This window comes from Tiliqua scincoides, chromosome 2 (genome assembly GCF_035046505.1).
Source record: "Tiliqua scincoides isolate rTilSci1 chromosome 2, rTilSci1.hap2, whole genome shotgun sequence".
NCBI lineage: Eukaryota > Metazoa > Chordata > Lepidosauria > Squamata > Scincidae > Tiliqua > Tiliqua scincoides.
In genome coordinates, this window is record NC_089822.1 from 41,837,183 (window position 1) to 41,854,742 (window position 17,560).

General features: G+C 42.5%; 1 protein-coding gene across 2 annotated transcripts in view; it reads left to right on the plus strand.

The window, feature by feature from the left end:
• RHOBTB3 (Rho related BTB domain containing 3) overlaps positions 1-13,869 on the plus strand; it is a 52,473-nt gene extending 38,604 nt beyond the window's left edge. For both annotated transcript variants that reach the window (XM_066614376.1, XM_066614377.1), the window contains 3 exons: positions 788-954; positions 8,931-9,027; positions 9,984-13,869. In XM_066614376.1, coding sequence (XP_066470473.1) covers positions 788-954; positions 8,931-9,027; positions 9,984-10,099 — 380 coding nt within the window. In that variant the 3' untranslated portion in view covers positions 10,100-13,869. The remainder of the gene's footprint in view (positions 1-787; positions 955-8,930; positions 9,028-9,983) is intronic.
• The last annotated feature ends 3,691 nt before the right edge of the window (positions 13,870-17,560 follow it).

Consider the following 17,560-nt stretch of genomic DNA (forward strand, 5'->3'; position numbering starts at 1 on the left):
GGCTTAACAGGGATCCGGGGGACCCACTTTGAGCCAGATCGAAGATATAAAATCCGCAGATAAACAGGCTCCACCTGTATGTTGGTTTAATAACTGTTTTGTAAGTTGACTAATTCTCCCCTGAGGAAAGAAACAACAGAGTATATCCTAGTCAAAAAGAAATTCCTTTTCTCTGTCCAAATTGCTATTTTTATTTTCTCCTCCCACTTTTCCATTTTTTTGTTTCTTTCTCATTATTTGAATAAGCAAGCAAAAACTATGCTTCAGCCTACCATATGTAGTTTGGATATGCCACGGATTGTCCAGTTTGCAGCTACAGAAAAGGAAGAACTCCATTAACTTTGTGACACCTTCAGTCCTATAACCAGTGTGTGGAGCTCTGCATGCACAGGAATCTACAGCCCAATCCTAACATGTACTGGAACAGACCATCTTTTATTACCTACCTTAACCCAGGGAGAGCTGCTGCAGCCCCAATGGTCTACTCGAATCTGCGCCACCTAAAGTTACCCAGATCTAAGCAGCCCAGAGCCGCACCATGCTGCCCGAGAACGAGATCAGGATCTGGCCCAAGTGCTGGGTCCTGATCCCACCCCCCCACTTGCTCACTGCCTGCCCATGGGTCTGTCCGCTGCCTGGCCCTCCTCTGCCCCGAAACACCTCCTCCCTTTAAAAAGAACTGCTGATCCTCATGTATTAGAAAATATAGATTAGCATTGGTAATGTGAAACTGTTGTCTTGATTAGCCTGCTAATAAGTGTGTGCTACCTTTTTTTGTTTTTACTAGCCAGCATTCTGCAAGCCATGTCACTCTTGATTTGTGCTGAGATGTACCAGGTGTCAAGGCTCCAGCACATCTGTGAGCTTTATATCATCACACAGCTCCAGAGTATGCCCAGTAGGGAATTAGCATCAACAAGCCTGAGTGTTGTCCGCTTGCTTAGAAAAGCAAAGGTAGGGATTGACAGTTTATGAATTTATGACCTACAAAGTATGCACACATTGACTTTCACTAACTCTTGACCAATAAAATATTTGACATTTCTCTAATCAACAAAAACAGGCTTTCTGTAAAAATCTTTCTGACATGAGGGTTGTCAACAACTGTGGGGGGGGGGTGAGGGCAGTGGCATAGCTAATGATCATGTAGCCTGGTACCGAGCTCAAAATGATGCCCCAGAAGTGACATAACAACCAGAAGTGATGCCATGCTTGGACTTTTAAAAAACTGAAAATTGGGGGGAAATCCACCTCCTCCTCCCAGTAGCTCACCACCCACTTGCTCTGCTGCCTCCCCCAAGCCAGTGGCATAGCTAAGGCATCTATCTTCTACCTGGGGTCAAAGAAGATTTTGTAGCCCCCCCCATAACAAAATCAAATTTAATAAGTAAATAAATAAATAAGTGTGCCACTTATTGGTTAGAGACACTGTGCTGGGGTGAAGAGGGATGGTTATTCTCCCCCTGCTAAACATAAAAGGAGCACCACATGAAAAAGTGCCTCTTTACCCAGTTAGCAGAGGTAACTGTATTATGATACATGGAAATGAGAGCTGACTCATATTAACACCTTATTGGTTCCATGCTGTATCATAATAACATCTCATTAGCACCCAGAACAATCAGTCCTATAGGTTGGTTTTGAGTTACGGAAATCCACTTTTTGTCCATAAGGCAGTTGTATTTTCATTTTCTGGTGAATTGACCATAACTTTTGATAGAATATAGACATTCCAGTGCTGTTTGCTTCATTGCATTTTCCATTAAATTACCTTTCCAATGATATATAACATGATGGTATTATTCGTACATACCAAGGTTTTCATAATTTTGGCCACTAGTATCAAGTTCAACTTGCTGCCCCCTAAAGCTTGTTACCTGGTGCAATTGCTACTTCCTACACCCCCTAGCTATGCCACTGGGGGAGGGGATGGCCTAGGCTGCTCCTGTCTCTTTAACAGGGATTTGGGGCTCAATCCTATCCAATTTTCCAGTGCTGGTGCTGCTGTCCCTATGGGGTATGCACTACTTCCTGTGTTGAGAATGCAGTCACAGAGGCCTCCTCAAGGTATGGGAACATTTGTTCCCTTTCCTCAGGGCTGCATTGTGGTTGCACCAGTGCTGGAAAATTGGATAGAATTGGGTCCTTAATCAGCACAAATCATTGGGCAAAGCTATTACAGTGCAGTTGCTAAAGAGTCATTTGCTGAATCAAAGATTGGCATTCCTGTCTGAGGTGAGCAAACCATGTGGGGAAACCATCTCATGAATAAAGTGATGCACCCACCAGTTGTTGAAAGCTTGCACCCACTCTGTGGCCCCCTTCAAGGGGGCTGAGAAAATTGCTGAGAAAAATTGCGTTCCCAGTGGGATTCCTATCAGCGAGGATTGGGGTCATCCAATGTCCAGTATCAAGAGGGCAGGTTTTCCTCTCCCCACAAAGATATTCCCTGATACAGCATTTTATTTTTATCCGTGGGGCTGTATGGGAAACAAATTCTGGGTTAAAGCCAAAGAAAGCTATTCATGATTAAGCATTATGGAAATCTATGAGACAAAAAGGTCATGATTAACTTTGTTCCTATGAATTTTTACAGCTGCAATAATGTTTGGGAGCAAACTCATTGAACTCGGAGGAGCTTTCTTCAGAGTAAATATGCTTGGAAATGTGCCATTAGGCCTAACTTTTATTAATACATTAGTTTTAAGTTCACCACAATTAACGTGATTGGTTTCAGTAGTGCTTTAGTCATGAATAACTTTCTTTGGATACATACCTTTTATTTATAGAGACAGAGAGAGAAATTTACACTCTCATAAAAGTGGGGTGGTGGGTAAATCAACCCGAAGTATAATTTCAAAGTCTACAAAAGATCAGATATACAATCCACCAAAAACTCTGCCCTTTTGAAATCTGATTCATTAAAAAAATTGCAACAGTGTGCTTGTTTAATAGGATTTGTGGCTTATTATAATCATTTAATTTTGTATCATTATGTTCCAATTATGCCAAACCAGTCATAATATTTTTTCTTTGCAAATAGGTATAGAAATAAAGGATTAATTTTGTTAAAAACATCATATGTTTGTTTATAAAAGCTCCTTTGTGGATCTGTTCAGAGGACTTTTTGTTAAAGGTTTCCTTGACTATGGGATTATACATCAAATGAACCATTAAAGCTGGTTTCTTCTCATGACCATTCCTTAACATTTAACAATATAACTTGCTTTAATTCATGCTGATCTTGACTGAAAGCTGAATTCCACAGGCATGAATAAGTACAACAAATCCTAATCCAGCTAATTAAGGCCACTTGAATACATCTAGTAATAACAAAGCATCAGTAACTGAATCTAGTGATGACAGGTTTTTGCTACAAATTGACTAACAGCTCAATCCTATTGGGTTTAACTGCTGGTGGAAGTAGCATTCTGCCAGCAGATATTGCCTCACAGCAGTGACAAAAGTTCCTCTGACAGCATGCAAAGCTTCGTATTGCCAGAATGCTGGAGCAGAGGCAGTGTGGCCCTGAATGTGGCAGTGGATTGGAGAAGGCCCGCTTGTTCAGGTAGGCCAGTGGGGAGGCAGAACAGAGGTGGGAGTGGGCAGAACAGGGCAGCAAGGGGGGCAGAGAGGAGAGCAGATCAGATCCAGGAAGGGAGCAGGTTTGGCAGCAGCTGTATCTGCTGAATCCAAACCCTCTTCCCAGACCCAATCCTATGAACTGGGTCCACACAGACTTCAGGTAAGACCTGTTCCAGCCTCAGAGGCTTTCTCCTATGTAAAAGAACAAATATTCCCTTACCCAGATGAGACCTCTAAGATAGCCCCCCACAGGATGCAGCACTGGAAAGGCTGCATTAGTGGGGAATGGAAAGAGATAGGACTGGGCTGTAATATACTGATGAAAATTTTTTGTCATTGCAATATATCACAAATAAAATCAGTTTTTCACATTGTAATGCAAATTACATTCTTGCATTGAGTGAATGCATTTCCTTTGTTATTGATGCTTGTCCATTGCAAAGGTGATCATTTAGGAGTCTTAGAAGAATCTGCATAGGCAAAAATCCTCAAGCTTGCCAGATAGAAGTCATTCGGTTTAAGCTAGTTTATCTCTATTAACCTCAGAAAATAAATTTGCAGAAGTGAATTTCATTAATGATGCCTTTTAAAACAATCTTATACTCCAGTTCTCTAGTTCAGCTGTATCCAAACTGGAACGGTAAGGGCTGCTCACAGAGGGGAGAGATTTGGGCAAATGCTGGATCTGGCCTGCGGGCCAGGTTTTGGCAAGCCCTGTTCTACTTTAATTGGTTTGTGGATCATCCACATGCAGTAGATGGCAACCTTCAGTCTCGAAAGACTATGGTATCGCGCTCTGAATAGTGGTTATGGAGCAGCATCTAGTGTGACTGAAAAGGCCGATTCGTGAGTGACAATCCCTTCCACACTGGGAGCAAGTGCAGTCTGTCCCTGGTCTGTCTCCCTGGCTACGGGCCTTTCTTCTTTGCCTCTTTGCCTCAGTCTGTTGGTCAAGTGTCTCTTCAAACTGGAAGAGGCCATGCTGCACAGCCTGCTTTCAAGCGGGCTGCTCAGAGGCCAGGTTTTCCCACCTGTTGGTCCATTCCTAAGGCCTTCAGATCCCTCTTGCAGATGTATCGCAGCTGTGGTCTACCTGTAGGGCACTTTCCCTGCACAAGTTCTCCATAGAGGAGATCCTTTGGGATCCAGCCATCATCCATTCTCACAACATGACCAAGCCAACGCAGGCGTCTCTGTTTCAGCAGTGTATGCATTCTAGGGATTCCAGCTCATTCCAGAACTGTGTTGTTTGGAACTTTGTCCTGCCAGGTGATGCCAAGGATGCGTCGGAGGCAGCGCATGTGGAAAGCGTTCGGTTTCCTCTCCTGTTGTGAGCGAAGAGTCCATGACTCGCTGCAGTACAGAAGTGTACTCAGGACTCAAGCTCTGTAGACCTGGATCTTGGTATATTCCGTCAGCTCCTTGTTGGACCAGACTCTCTTTGTGAGTCTGGAAAATGTGGTAGCTGCTTTACTGATGCGTTTGTTTAGCTCGGTATCGAGAGAAAGAGTGTTGGAGATCGTTGAGCCAAGGTACACAAAGTCATGGACGACCACCAGTTCATGCGCAGAGATTGTAATGCAGGGAGGTGAGTCCACATCCTGAACCATGACCTGTGTTTTCTTGAGGCTGATCGTCAGTCCAAAATCTTGGCAGGCCTTGCTAAAACGAATCATGAGCTGCTGGAGATCTTTGGCAGAGTGGGTAGTGACAGCTGCATCGTCGGCAAAGAGGAAGTCACGAAGACATTTCAGCTGGACTTTGCACTTTGCTCTCAGTCTGGAGAGGTTGAAGAGCTTTCCGTCTGATCTGGTCTGGAGAGAGATGCCTTCTGTTGTAGTTCCAAAGGCATGCTTCAGTAGGACAGCGAAGAAAATCCCAAACAAGGTCAGCGCAAGAACACAGCCCTGCTTCACTCCGCTTCGGATGTCAAAGGGGTCTGATGTGGAGCCATCGAAGACAACAGTGCCCTTCATGTCCTTGTGGAAAGACCTGATGATGCTGAGGAACCTGGGTGGACATCCAATCTTGGGGAGAATCTTGAAGAGGCCATCCCTGCTGACCAGGTCGAAAGCCTTCATGAGATCTATGAAGGCTATAAAGAGTGGCTGTCATTCCCTGCATTTCTCCTGCAGCTGTCTAAGGTGAGAATACCATATCAGTAGTGGACTGTTGGCTCGGAATCCGCACTGCGATTCTGGATAGACGCTCTCTGCAAGTACCTGGAGCCTCTTTAGTGCAACTCGGGCAAACAGCTTTCCTACAACGCTAAGGAGAGAGATGCAATCACCCCTGTTGCCGTTGTTCTTGTACAGCGTGATGATGTTTGCATCTCTCATGTCCTGAGGTACTCCATGTTCTCTCCAGTAGAGACAGAGGATTTCATGCAGCTCAGTGACGATGTTCTCTTTGCAGCACTTTAGGACTTCAGCAGGGATACTGTCTTTTCCAGGTGCCTTGCCAAAGGCAAGGGAGTCCAGGGCCACGTGAAGTTCTTCTAGGGTTGGTTCACTGTCAAGCTCCTCCAACACACACAGGCACTCAATGTTGTTCAGCGCTTCTTCGGTAACTACATTTTCTCTGGAATATAGCTCAGAGCAGTGCTGCACCCAGCGTTCTATCTGCTGCACCCGATCCTGGATGACCTCACCTGTGGCAGACTTCAGAGGGGCAATTTTCTTCTGTGTTGGACCTAGGGCCTGCTTGATACCATCATACATCCCCTTGATGTTGCCCGTGTCAGTTGCTATCTGTATCTGGGAACAGAGCTGGAGCCAGTAGTCGTTAGCACATCTCCTAGCAGTCTGCTGGACTTTGCTGCGAGCAGCTCGGAGGACCTGCAGGTTGTGCTGACTGGGACAGGCCTTGTATGCTGCTTGAGCTCTACTCTTTTCCTCAGTGATTGGTTGTAACTCCTCAGAGTGGGCTTCAAACCAGTCTGCCATCTTGTTGGTCTTCTTGCCGAATATGGACAAGGCGGTGTTTTAAACGGCATTCTTGAAATGTTCCCATCTGTTGGATGCATCTGCACTTGATTCCTCAAGTGCTTGTGCAAATTCCTCCACTTTTCTCTGATCCCGGGTCTTGCTGGTATCAATGCGAGGTCTTCCTTCCTTTTTCGTGTGATATAGTCGCTTTGTTCTCAGTTTCACTCTGCTGCACACCAGGGAGTGGTCAGTGTCAGAGGCAGCACCCTGATAACTGCGTGTAAGCTTGATGCTGGGAAGGCTGGAGTGTCTGGTGAGAGTCAGGTCGAGCTGGTGCCAGTGCTTTGATCTTGGATGTCTCTAAGAGACTCTTATGTTGGGGCTTTGTGTTAAAGAACATGTTGCTGACACAGAGACCATGATGACAACAAAACTCTAGCAGGCGTTGGCCATTTTCGTTCATCTTCCCAATGCCGAACTGACCTAAGCAAGTGGGCCACGAACTGTGATCAGCACCAACTCTAGCATTGAAATCACTGAGGATGAACAATGGCTCTTTTATGGGGATCTTCTTGATAGTGGTGGCCAGGTCATCATAGAATTTGTCTTTGGCTTCTACTGGAGACGACAGAGTTGGTGCATATGCACTGATGAGAGTGACAGGTCCTGCTGATGACTGGAGCTGCAGGGACAAAATTCTTTCACTTCCCGCAGTAGGTGGGATGATGGATTCCAGCAGGGTATTTCTGACCGCAAAGTCAACGCCATGTTCCCTGGTTTTGTTTGGTGGTTTTCCATGCCAGAAAAATGAGAAATTTCTCTCCTTGACAGATCCGGAATCAAGCAGCCTCGTCTCTTGAAGGGCAACGATGTCCATCTGTAGTCTGCTCAGCTCCATGTTGATGACAGCTGTTTTGCGTGCATCATCTATTTCTTGCAGGTCATCAGAGAAGCCAGGTGTCATTGTCCTTACGTTCCAGGTGCCCAGCTTTAGGGCAGGAGTTTTCTGTTGCATGGTGCAGAGTTTTCGATCCGCTTGTCAGTTTTCACCCTAAACCCCACACACCCTGTGAGGTTAACGGACCGTGGTGGGGCAACACCTTACTGGCTGGGGACTGCCAGCTTAAGGTGGTTGGTAGCTGCCCAATGAGATGCAATTATCTCTCCCACCGTCGGAAGCAGCCCCTGGTGTCACACTCTACGCCAGTCAAGCGAAGACTTATAACCGGTAAACTGCTGCTTCCCGTGTTGAAGCCTTGGTAAAGAAGGTATGGAGGATAGGCTGTTACCCATGCAGCAAATCCCCCCCTCCACATTGCTGGAATGGTCCAATGGAAAGGCAGAATCCAATACGGTTGGTTCCAGCGGTGTCACAGGAGTTGCCAGAGCCGTGAACTGCCTCAGGGACTCTGGCTCCAGATTTTGCCTCGAGGTTGACTCCTGAAACCTTTTCCACAACTGGATATAGCCACAAGGCAGTGGAGGTTGGAGGTCAGAGTTTCCTTCTCTTAGATGAGCTGGCTGATGAGGCTTCCCAGGTTGATGAGTCCCATATACCCGGTGGCTGTTTGTTCACCACTTACAACAAGTACAGCCAAGCTGAGGGCCTGTCCTTATCCCCAGCCCCCAGGGGATGATGCAGGAGTGGAGGGGCAGAAAGGGAGATTGTGGGGGATGGGGGACTGCAAGGGGAGAAAGGGGGGTTGTGGGTAACAGAGGACTGCAGGGGGAGAGAGGAGGGTTGTGGGGAATGGAGGACTGCAGGGGGATAGAGGGGGGTCATGGGGAATGGAGGATTGCAGAGGGAGAGAGAGGATGAGGGTAATGGAGAATTGCAAAGGGGGGAGGGGGAGAGAGGGGGGTTGTGGCTAATGGAGGATTGCAGAGGGAGAGGGGATGAGGGTAATGGAGAATTGCAAAGGGGGAGGGAGGAGAGAGGGGCATTGTGGGTAATGGTGGATTGCAGAGGGAGAGAGGGGATGAGGGTAATGCAGGATTGCAGAGGGAGAGAGAGGATGAGGGTAATGGAGGATTGCGAAGGAGAGAGGGAGGAGAGGGGGTTGTGGGTAATGGAGGGTTGCAGAGGGAGAGAGGGGATGAGAGTAGTGGAGGATTGCAGAGGGAGAGGGGATGAGAATGCATAGATGAAATGCATAGATGGCCTTCTAGCATGTACCTATCATTATTAATACACAGTAGCCTGTTAAAAGTACAGATCTGTAACATTTCCCCAAATGCAGTCACATAACATGGTAGCATCAAGTCCAATATATTAAAAATAAAATAGTGAAATGAATGGGGATCCACCTGAAATTGGCTTGCGACCCACCTAGTGGCTCCCAACCCACAGTTTGAGAATCTATGCTATTCATGTTCTTGTACATTTTTATCTTCATTTCTTTTTGTTTTGTTTTGCAGTTTCACAACTCTGATTGCCTTTCAAACTGGCTGCTCCATTTTATTGCTTCTAACTACTTAATCTTCAGTCAAAAACCTGAGTTTGAAGATCTTTCAGGTAATTTACTAGTTTGCTTCCTAAACAAAAACTATTTGTACAAATTATGTCATTTATACTACCACTGCCAGTGCATACTATATATAGCTGCTAATTATCTACTTTAGCAGAAAGAAAACATACTTTCCCTACCCGCCCTCTTTTAAATTAGCTGGAATCTGCCATTTCACTCTATGGCAGGGGTGTCAAACTCGTTTCATACCAAGGGCCAAATGGCATTCATGACGCCTGCTGAGGGCTGGAAGTGATGTTGTTAGGCAGGAAGTGATGCCATTAAACAACTCATAACCAAAAATTAACACTTTTTCTCACTTAGGAATTCATTAACTTCAAATGACAGAAGATGAAACATGCAAATCTTCATCATATTTCAAGATATGGAAAAGCCCAATTTTTGTGGGGGCTGCCCTTTTAGCAGTAACACCTCAGCATTGCTCAGCAGCTGAGAGCCTGAGGGCCGAATGAAAAGCTTCCACGGGTCGCATCTGGCCCCTGGGCCTTATGTTTGACACCACTGCTCTATGGTGATGATGCAAACAACAAAACTACTTCTGATTGTGGATATGCAAATAGGGGCTCCACAGTCTGTGGGCATACTGTCTGAAGGGAGAGTACCAGTTTTGCATGCAGAAGGTTCAGGTTCAATCCGTGACATCTCCAGACAAATCAATTTGACATCATTAGTCATGGGGATCAGGATCAGAGCATGCAAAGAAGGGATTATTTTATCTTTTTCATGGTACCATTGAACATTGCCCTTTCCCATCTGCTTTTTAGCACCAAGCTTCTCCAGTAGAGCAGGGTTGACTTTGGATAGTAGCCAAAAACATGCACATTTAGTTTCATACATTAGTGTCTGCTGTGTATTTGTGCATCTGTAATACGTGAACCCTATTTAATTGCTTTTTATCTGTTTGATGTGTATTCAGTATACAACACTTTACCTTTTCTATTAGTTGAAGAACGCAGTTTCGTTGAAATGCATAGATGGCCTTCTAGCATGTACCTGAAACAGCTTGCAGAATACAGGAACTACATTCATTCTCGGAAATGCCATTGCGTAGTAATGTAAATTGAAAATTGATCCTTCTTTGTTTCTGAAGAGGAGAACTACAGGAAATTGCATCTGGAATCTTACAACTGCACATGCCAATATTGAGTAAATGCTGTGAAACTATATGATATTGCACTTGCTAATGAATAACTACTGTACTTTTTAAGAGCATGTGAAACAAATTGTAGGACAGCGTAAGCATTTAACCAGGCTGTGTCTCTTGTGCTACTTGGTCTGGTTCTACTGTATTTTATCTTTTACAGAGACTTTACCATGTTATTCAATTTCCTAGAGGACTTTTAACTGTTTAGAACTTGGAAAATTTGTTAGTCTCTGTGAATGGAAATTTTAAGAGCCCAAAGGAGAGAGGCTCCAAGCTCATTAGATTTCTCAAGGCCCCACTCCTTTGGAAACTATAGAACCCACTTGCTTAATTTACTATTTGGTTCTATTAAGAATTTCTGAAATATATAGTCCTTTTTAGAATGTTGTTAAAACAGATAACTTGTTGGTAACATTGTTATAACGAGAATTACAGCCCAATCCTATATAGGGCCTATACCAGCAGAAAGCATGTTCCACCGTGTCACAAGAGCGCTATACAGCACTTTGCGACAGTGCAAGACCCAGACTTGCTGGTCTGAAAGCTGGAGTTTTCCTGTGTGCACTGGTGGTGGTTGCGAGGCATGCCAGAGCAGGTATGTCCAGTGCAGGAGTGGGGGGGGGGGAGTGTAGAACATGGTGACAGGTGAGCAGATTGAACCTGACGGGAAGCAGGTTTGGCAGCATTGTCATGTTCCATATCCAAACCCCCTTCCCAGGCCTGATCCACCTGCATGGATTAAAGCAGACTTGAACCAGTCTTTGGCACAGGTCTGAGCTGACTCGTTGCAGCTGCTAGGGCTTACCCTGGGGCAAGAGGACAAATGTCCCCTTATCCTGAGGAGACCTCCAGCAGCCAAAAACCCCCCACAGGATACAGTGATAGTTATGTGGCACTGCTGCATGGAGATTTAAATAGGATAGGGCCAAAAAACATGCAAGCCCTGTTAGTTGCATCAAATTGCGGTGTAGTGGTGCGAGCACTACATCATTGTCCTATTACTTTTTTCCCCCTCACTGAAGATTCTGATTACTTTGAAAGTATTATATAACAGAAATAGTTGTTTCATTGTAATACTGTCTTCCATAAATATTTTTGGAATCATTATTGTGAATGAAAAAACAGTGGCAACATTATCAGAATCCTGTAAAAGCATTAAATTCCTGCCAGGTCCTTCCAAGTAGATGATGAATTAAAAACTATATTTTCCATCTGAATTCCTTGGCAAACATTATTCCCAAAGGAAGTGTGTAAAGGGAAACACTTTTTCAAAAATACTTGGCATCCTTGGCATTATCTTTCCTGAACATGCAGGGGAGGACATTATAGGTGCTATTTGCTAGCAAAGCTCAGGGGGAAGGCATAGGTCCTCAAACTTCTGCTAGTTGTTGCTGCTTACACCTTGGTATTAAGGAGGCTGGGAGGGAGGAGGAAGAGGCTAAAATGTTCTAGGTGCTCATGAGTGATTCAGACCTTGCAGGATCCAAGGAGCCTAAAGACAGTGCCCTGCCCTGCCCTGCCTTTCATCCCATTCTGCCTTTTACCAAAGTATAATTAACAAGTCCAGGTTTAGGTTTTACTCTGCTCCAAACATCTCTGTCCCAGATAGATCCTGCATGTGGTTTCACTGCAATCAGCCTATGCACCTGGCCTTAGCAGGGTTCAGAGGGCTGAATGCCCTTCTGGGAGGCACGAGATATTTCCCCATGCTGTCTCATTGCATGTACCTGCTGAGTTGATAGCCTGTTTGTGTGTAAGCCCATCCCCATGAGGCTATATGCAAATAATAGTGACACCTGGCTCTAAGGCACTATTTGTACATGCAGAGGCTTTTGTATTTTAACTTCCTCATGCAAATATGGCATAGGATCCTGCCCTCTTTCCCGAGGTGAGGTGAATGAGGACCTTCCTGGTCCACAGTTCACACTTTTAACCAATATACTACCAAATATTACTCTCATATAACTCCTATATGTTAACAGCACTTGTATATAATGGTTTTTATTAGATCTTTAATGTTTTAAAGATTAGAAGCATTTGTTGAGCTCTTACTAGAAAATAGTCGCTTTCCAGCACTGGTGTTTTTATTTTTCTGGAGACAATTTAAAAAGCATTGTTAGCATTTTTTGTTTGTTTGACATATTCAGTGAATATGGAAATGTATAGTGACCAATAAGTTATAATTTATTCTGTTGTGTTAATCTTAAAATGGTAATACACTTTTTGTATTACTATGTCAGCAGGGCATGCAAAGAAATTTACTTTATCTACAAATATCTAATTATTAACTAAGTATGCAAGCAAACCATATCGGTTGTAATTCCTCACCTGTACTTACTCTTTTCTTGCATGTATTAGATATAGATTCTGCATACTATAACTACAAACAAATGGATTTGGTACTATATTACAGAAATTATACCATACTTATAAAGTTAAGGATACTATTAAGCACAGAAGTATTCTAAAATGAAGGTTTATTATTTATTTATTATTATTATTACTACTACTTTTACAACTACTTGGAAATGTGTGTAAATGTTTGCTGTTGTACATTTTGTTCTCAAAATATGTGTACCATAACCTTAAGGCCCAGTTCTATGGCCTGCCATGCTGGAGAAATACTGTACAAGAGTAATTTCATGGAACTTGATGGGAAAAGGAGGACCACTAATATTCCTACTGCATGGCAAGAATGCCAAAGAGACTTGGAGAATTGAGAAGAAATAGTAATAGCTTTTTTGCACTGGCAACTGTATGGAGTGCCCCATGTGTGCTTGTGGTTCCTCATTCAGCTAAGGGTGGTGTACCGTCATAGCTGGGTTACAGAGAGTATATTTGAACAACTTTAAATTAGTTTAGCTTAAAAATTCCTAAGCCCTTGCGATACAGTTATAGACATCATGGTATTTTTTTATTTTTGGAAAATAGCTGTGAGTAGCTTAATCTGCAGAACAGGGCCATACAGTCACAGAATTTTTGTTTCCTTGACATTCACATATTGCACCATAGTCCTCTCTCAAAATGTTAAATGCTGCCCACCTCGAAGCTCATAAAAGCAAGCTATAAATTAATTTGAGAAAGTTTTTTCTTGTGAGGTTCCATAGGTAATTAATAGCCCAGTCCTAACCAGCTTTCCAGCACTGATGCAGCCATGTCAACAGTACATGCATTGCATTCAGTAGTGGTAGTGAGCAATCACAGAGGCCTCCTCAAAGTAAGGAAATGTTTGAGGCTCCGTTGTGGTTGCATTGGCACTGGAAAACTGATTAGGATTGGGCTGCAAATCTACTTTGAAAGGCAACTTTGAGTAATTTCTTCATCTCTTAATTATAGTAGAATTATTTATGAATAAGCAGGTGTTAATTAGTGTTCGAGAGTTCATATAAAAGGGATTACAATGAAGTCTATTTTTATAATAAAGTTCTTTCCAACAACAGACTGTTACAGGACATGTCTTAAGTTGAATTATGAATATATGCTAATGTCAAGCCAGCACAAGGTTTCCAGAGAGGTAACCCTCAGATCACAATAAGAATCTTTGTTATAGTCTTGTCACCTGAAATAAGAATGTTTGTAGCCAAACAAATTTTATTATGACATGTGTTGAATGTTAAACAATTTCACAGGTTAGCAGGACTTACAAATTACAACATTTTAAATTTATTACTTAACTTCCTTTAACAAGACAATAAAATGTTTTTACTAAGTGTTTGTTTTGTGGTTATTATTTATCCATGATATAACTAGTTAAAACAGTGTATTGTATATTTGATCATTTTTAGGAACACAACATTTTACCCTGATAAAGTCAAGAGCACATTCACAATAAATGTATTACATATGTACTATGTTTAATATTTCAGTATTTCTCAAACTGTGAGTTGGGACCCACTAGGTGAGTGGCGAGCCAATTTCAGGTGGGTCTCCATCAATTTCAATATTTAATTTTTACTATATTAGACTTGATGCTACCATGTTATGCAACTGCATTTGGGGAAATGTTACAGACCTGTATTTTTAACAAGCTACTACATATATTTTAACAATGATAATAAATGGGATTTATCCCTGGGTAAGTGTGAGTAGGATTGCAGCCTAGGATTGTTAAAAATTTTCCTGCTTTATGCTGTCACTTCTGATCATGACATCACTTCTGGTGGGTCCTGACAGATTCTCATTCTAAAAAAGTGGATCCCGGTGCTAAATGTGTGAAACCACTACAATATTTCATTTTGCTATATACACTACAGATATTCTGTTTTCGGAAATCCACACTTTGCCTTGTTGTCACTATATATGCAACTCCTGAGTTTATTTTCCCCAAAACAAAATTATATTGTGGTCAGTGCTTATCCCTAATTTTCTCAAAGATGGCTCATGCGACCACCTTATTGTTAAAATTTCCTTGTTGCAGGTCAAATGGTAGCATGAAAAATTGCAAATTCTACTCATGATCAATGTCCTTTCTACAATTTCAATCATAGCAATGACTTCTTGGTACATTGTCATGTATGAAGCTGTAACCTTGCAATCAGCATTCAAATCACACTTTTTGTTCTCTTGGCAGAAATTTTTGATTCTAAACAACATGATCTAAATATAGTGTTCCACAACCATTGTGTAGAATAGAACATGAGAAAAGTCAACAGCCCATCTAATTCAGTATCCTGTTTTCTTTAGTACTTCTGTTAGTCTTTAGTGCACGTCTGTTTCTGGGAAGTGGACATGCAGGAGACAAAGGCTTACTTCTCACCCACCATTGCTCCCCAATGTAACTGTAGATGCTGAACAACACTTGCCATTTGGTGACCCATTCTCCCAATTTGGAAAGGTCCTTTGGAACTCTTCACAGTCTAGATTTTTACCACCCTAAATAATTTGGTGTCATCTGCAAACTTGACCACCTCGCTGTTTACCTTTAACTTCAGATAATTTACGAACAAATTAAGAAGCACTGGTCCCAAGACAGATCCTTAGGGAACCTCACTTTTTACTTCCCTTCACTGTGAAAGTTACCTACAGTGGTGCCTCGCAAGATGAAATTAATTTGTTCCGCAAGTCGTTTCGTATTGCGAAAATTTCATCTTGCGAAGCGCGGTTTCCCATAGGAATGCATTGAAATTTAAATAATGCTTTCCTATGGGCAAAAAAGTCAGAACAAAGTCAAATTTGGTTTACAAAGTGTTTAAGTGCTCTTTAAAGGCATACATACTGTACAGAGGATTTCAAAAATTTCAAGCACAAAACTTCAACTTTTTAATTTTAAAAATTCGTCTTGCGAAGCACGGCCATAGAAAAAATTTGTCTTGCGAAGCATGGCCATAGAAAAAATTTGTCTTGCGAGTCACCAGAAAAAATTGCAAAAACGCTTTCGTCTTGCGAGTTTTTCGGTGTGCGAGGCATTCGTCTTGCGAGGCACCACTGTATTCAGTATAAACTGGATTGCCTCTAACCACATGCCTCTTGACCCTCTCTAAAAGCTTAATGAGATAGGACTTACCTTTGCAGAAACCATGTTGATTATCCTTCAGCGAGGCTTGTTCTCCCAGATGCTTCATAATTTTATCTTTAATTATACTTTCTGCCAATTTACCTGCAACAAATGTTAAGCTAACTGACCTGTGATTTCCCAGATTCTTTTTAAATATTGTCCAGGTTATGTATTGTAAGATCAGCAATTCCACTTCTGAGTTCTTTAAGAACTCAGGTGAATGCCATCTGGACCCAGTGATTTGATACTTAATTTTTAATACACCCTAGAGCAGGGGTCAGCAACCTACAGCTTGTGAACCAGATCCAGCCTGTCTGTTGAAGTCATCCATCCTGCAAGGGGCTCTGTGGTTTGACATCACATCTCATACTAAGGCACCATGTAGGATTATATCTAGCAGTGCTTCTCTTCTGGTCAGTTCTGGTCTAGTCATTAGAGCATCTAAGCATTTTGTCTTTTTGCCACAACCTGAACATGAATTTACCCAGTCTGTGTGTAGAAAAGAGAAGTCTCTCGTTGGAACGCCTTCTTCTTTAGGTGCCTCTTTGATTTTGTCCTCCAAGTCATGAACACTCTGGGCATTAGTAAATTCCAGCACTTGCTTATTTTGGGGGCCTGGTATTTCCATCCATGGGGATTCAGCAGAAGAGTCTGGTCCCCTTAAGTTAAGTCCATTAGAGTTAATACCCTCTTTAACATACAGAGCTATGCCATCCCTACTATACTGTAATCCTTTCTATAGTTTAGATCCTTTAATAGCTGTATCCCATTGCTTCTCTTTACTGCATCAGGTTTCCATTAGGATCACAATGTCTGTGTTCTCATTTGTGACCAAGCACCTTGGCTTGGAAACTTCTGGCAGTCAATACAAAGATCTGTACATTGTGTCCTCTTTTGCATCTTGTCAGCATGTACCTTTCCCCTGTGGCTTCTTTTTGAATTCTTGTTCTATTAAGCCTAAACTGCAAATTCATAAAGAATTAACTCCCCAGGATTCAGCTCCTGAATCTTTCTACCTTTATTTGTAGGGACAAAGGTCTAATTGATGTTTCTGTATTAAAGAAATGGGCTAATGCAACATTCTAGTACTTGTTTTCCCCTTAATGCTTAAATTTACTTTAATGTTTTGTCACACTGATGCTTCATCACTGGACACTTGCATACTTGTAGAGCAGCAGTTCCCAAATAGTGGCTCACAGCTCAATTTTTGGTGGATCATTAAGCCAATAGCATGCCAAGAAAAATGTATTGAACCCTATGGAAACCATAAGAAACAAATGTGTACATTCACTTGTGAATAGGCATGCATGCCTTGGTCTACTTTGAAGGTCAGGCAGAAAGAAATGGAATTGTTGTCACCAGAATTGTTCCAATCCAATTAACATGGGTTCCAATAAACTCTTGAGACAGAAGCCCCAAGCTGACAGGGAAATGCATTTAGCCTTATGGAAAGCAAAACTGAACCACATGTGTGTTGACTCATGAGCTTGAAATGTGCTTCAGCTCTTATCTAAGTCCAGGTGAAGGGGCATACAAGGCCTCCAAAATGGTCCCAATTTGATGAACATGGCTCATACACTCTAAGGCAGTATGTCGTTGTCCGCATAATGAAAAGGCTAAAGGCTGGTAAACTTTTTTTAGTCTGATAAAGCTAGGTGGGTCCCAGCATGATATTTAAAAAGTAGGTTCTGGTCCTAAAATGTTTGGGAATCCTGTTGTAGAGAATATGCAATAACTTTATACGTATTAACATTCTTATTGTACCTGAAAGTCTCCCCCACTCCTATGCAAGAGTCATGTGAAGAGGATCAAAACCACAGCTGGGGCAAATTGGTAAGACTCCCTCTCTTCTCCCATGGTAGTTTTGCCACATTTTGTTCAA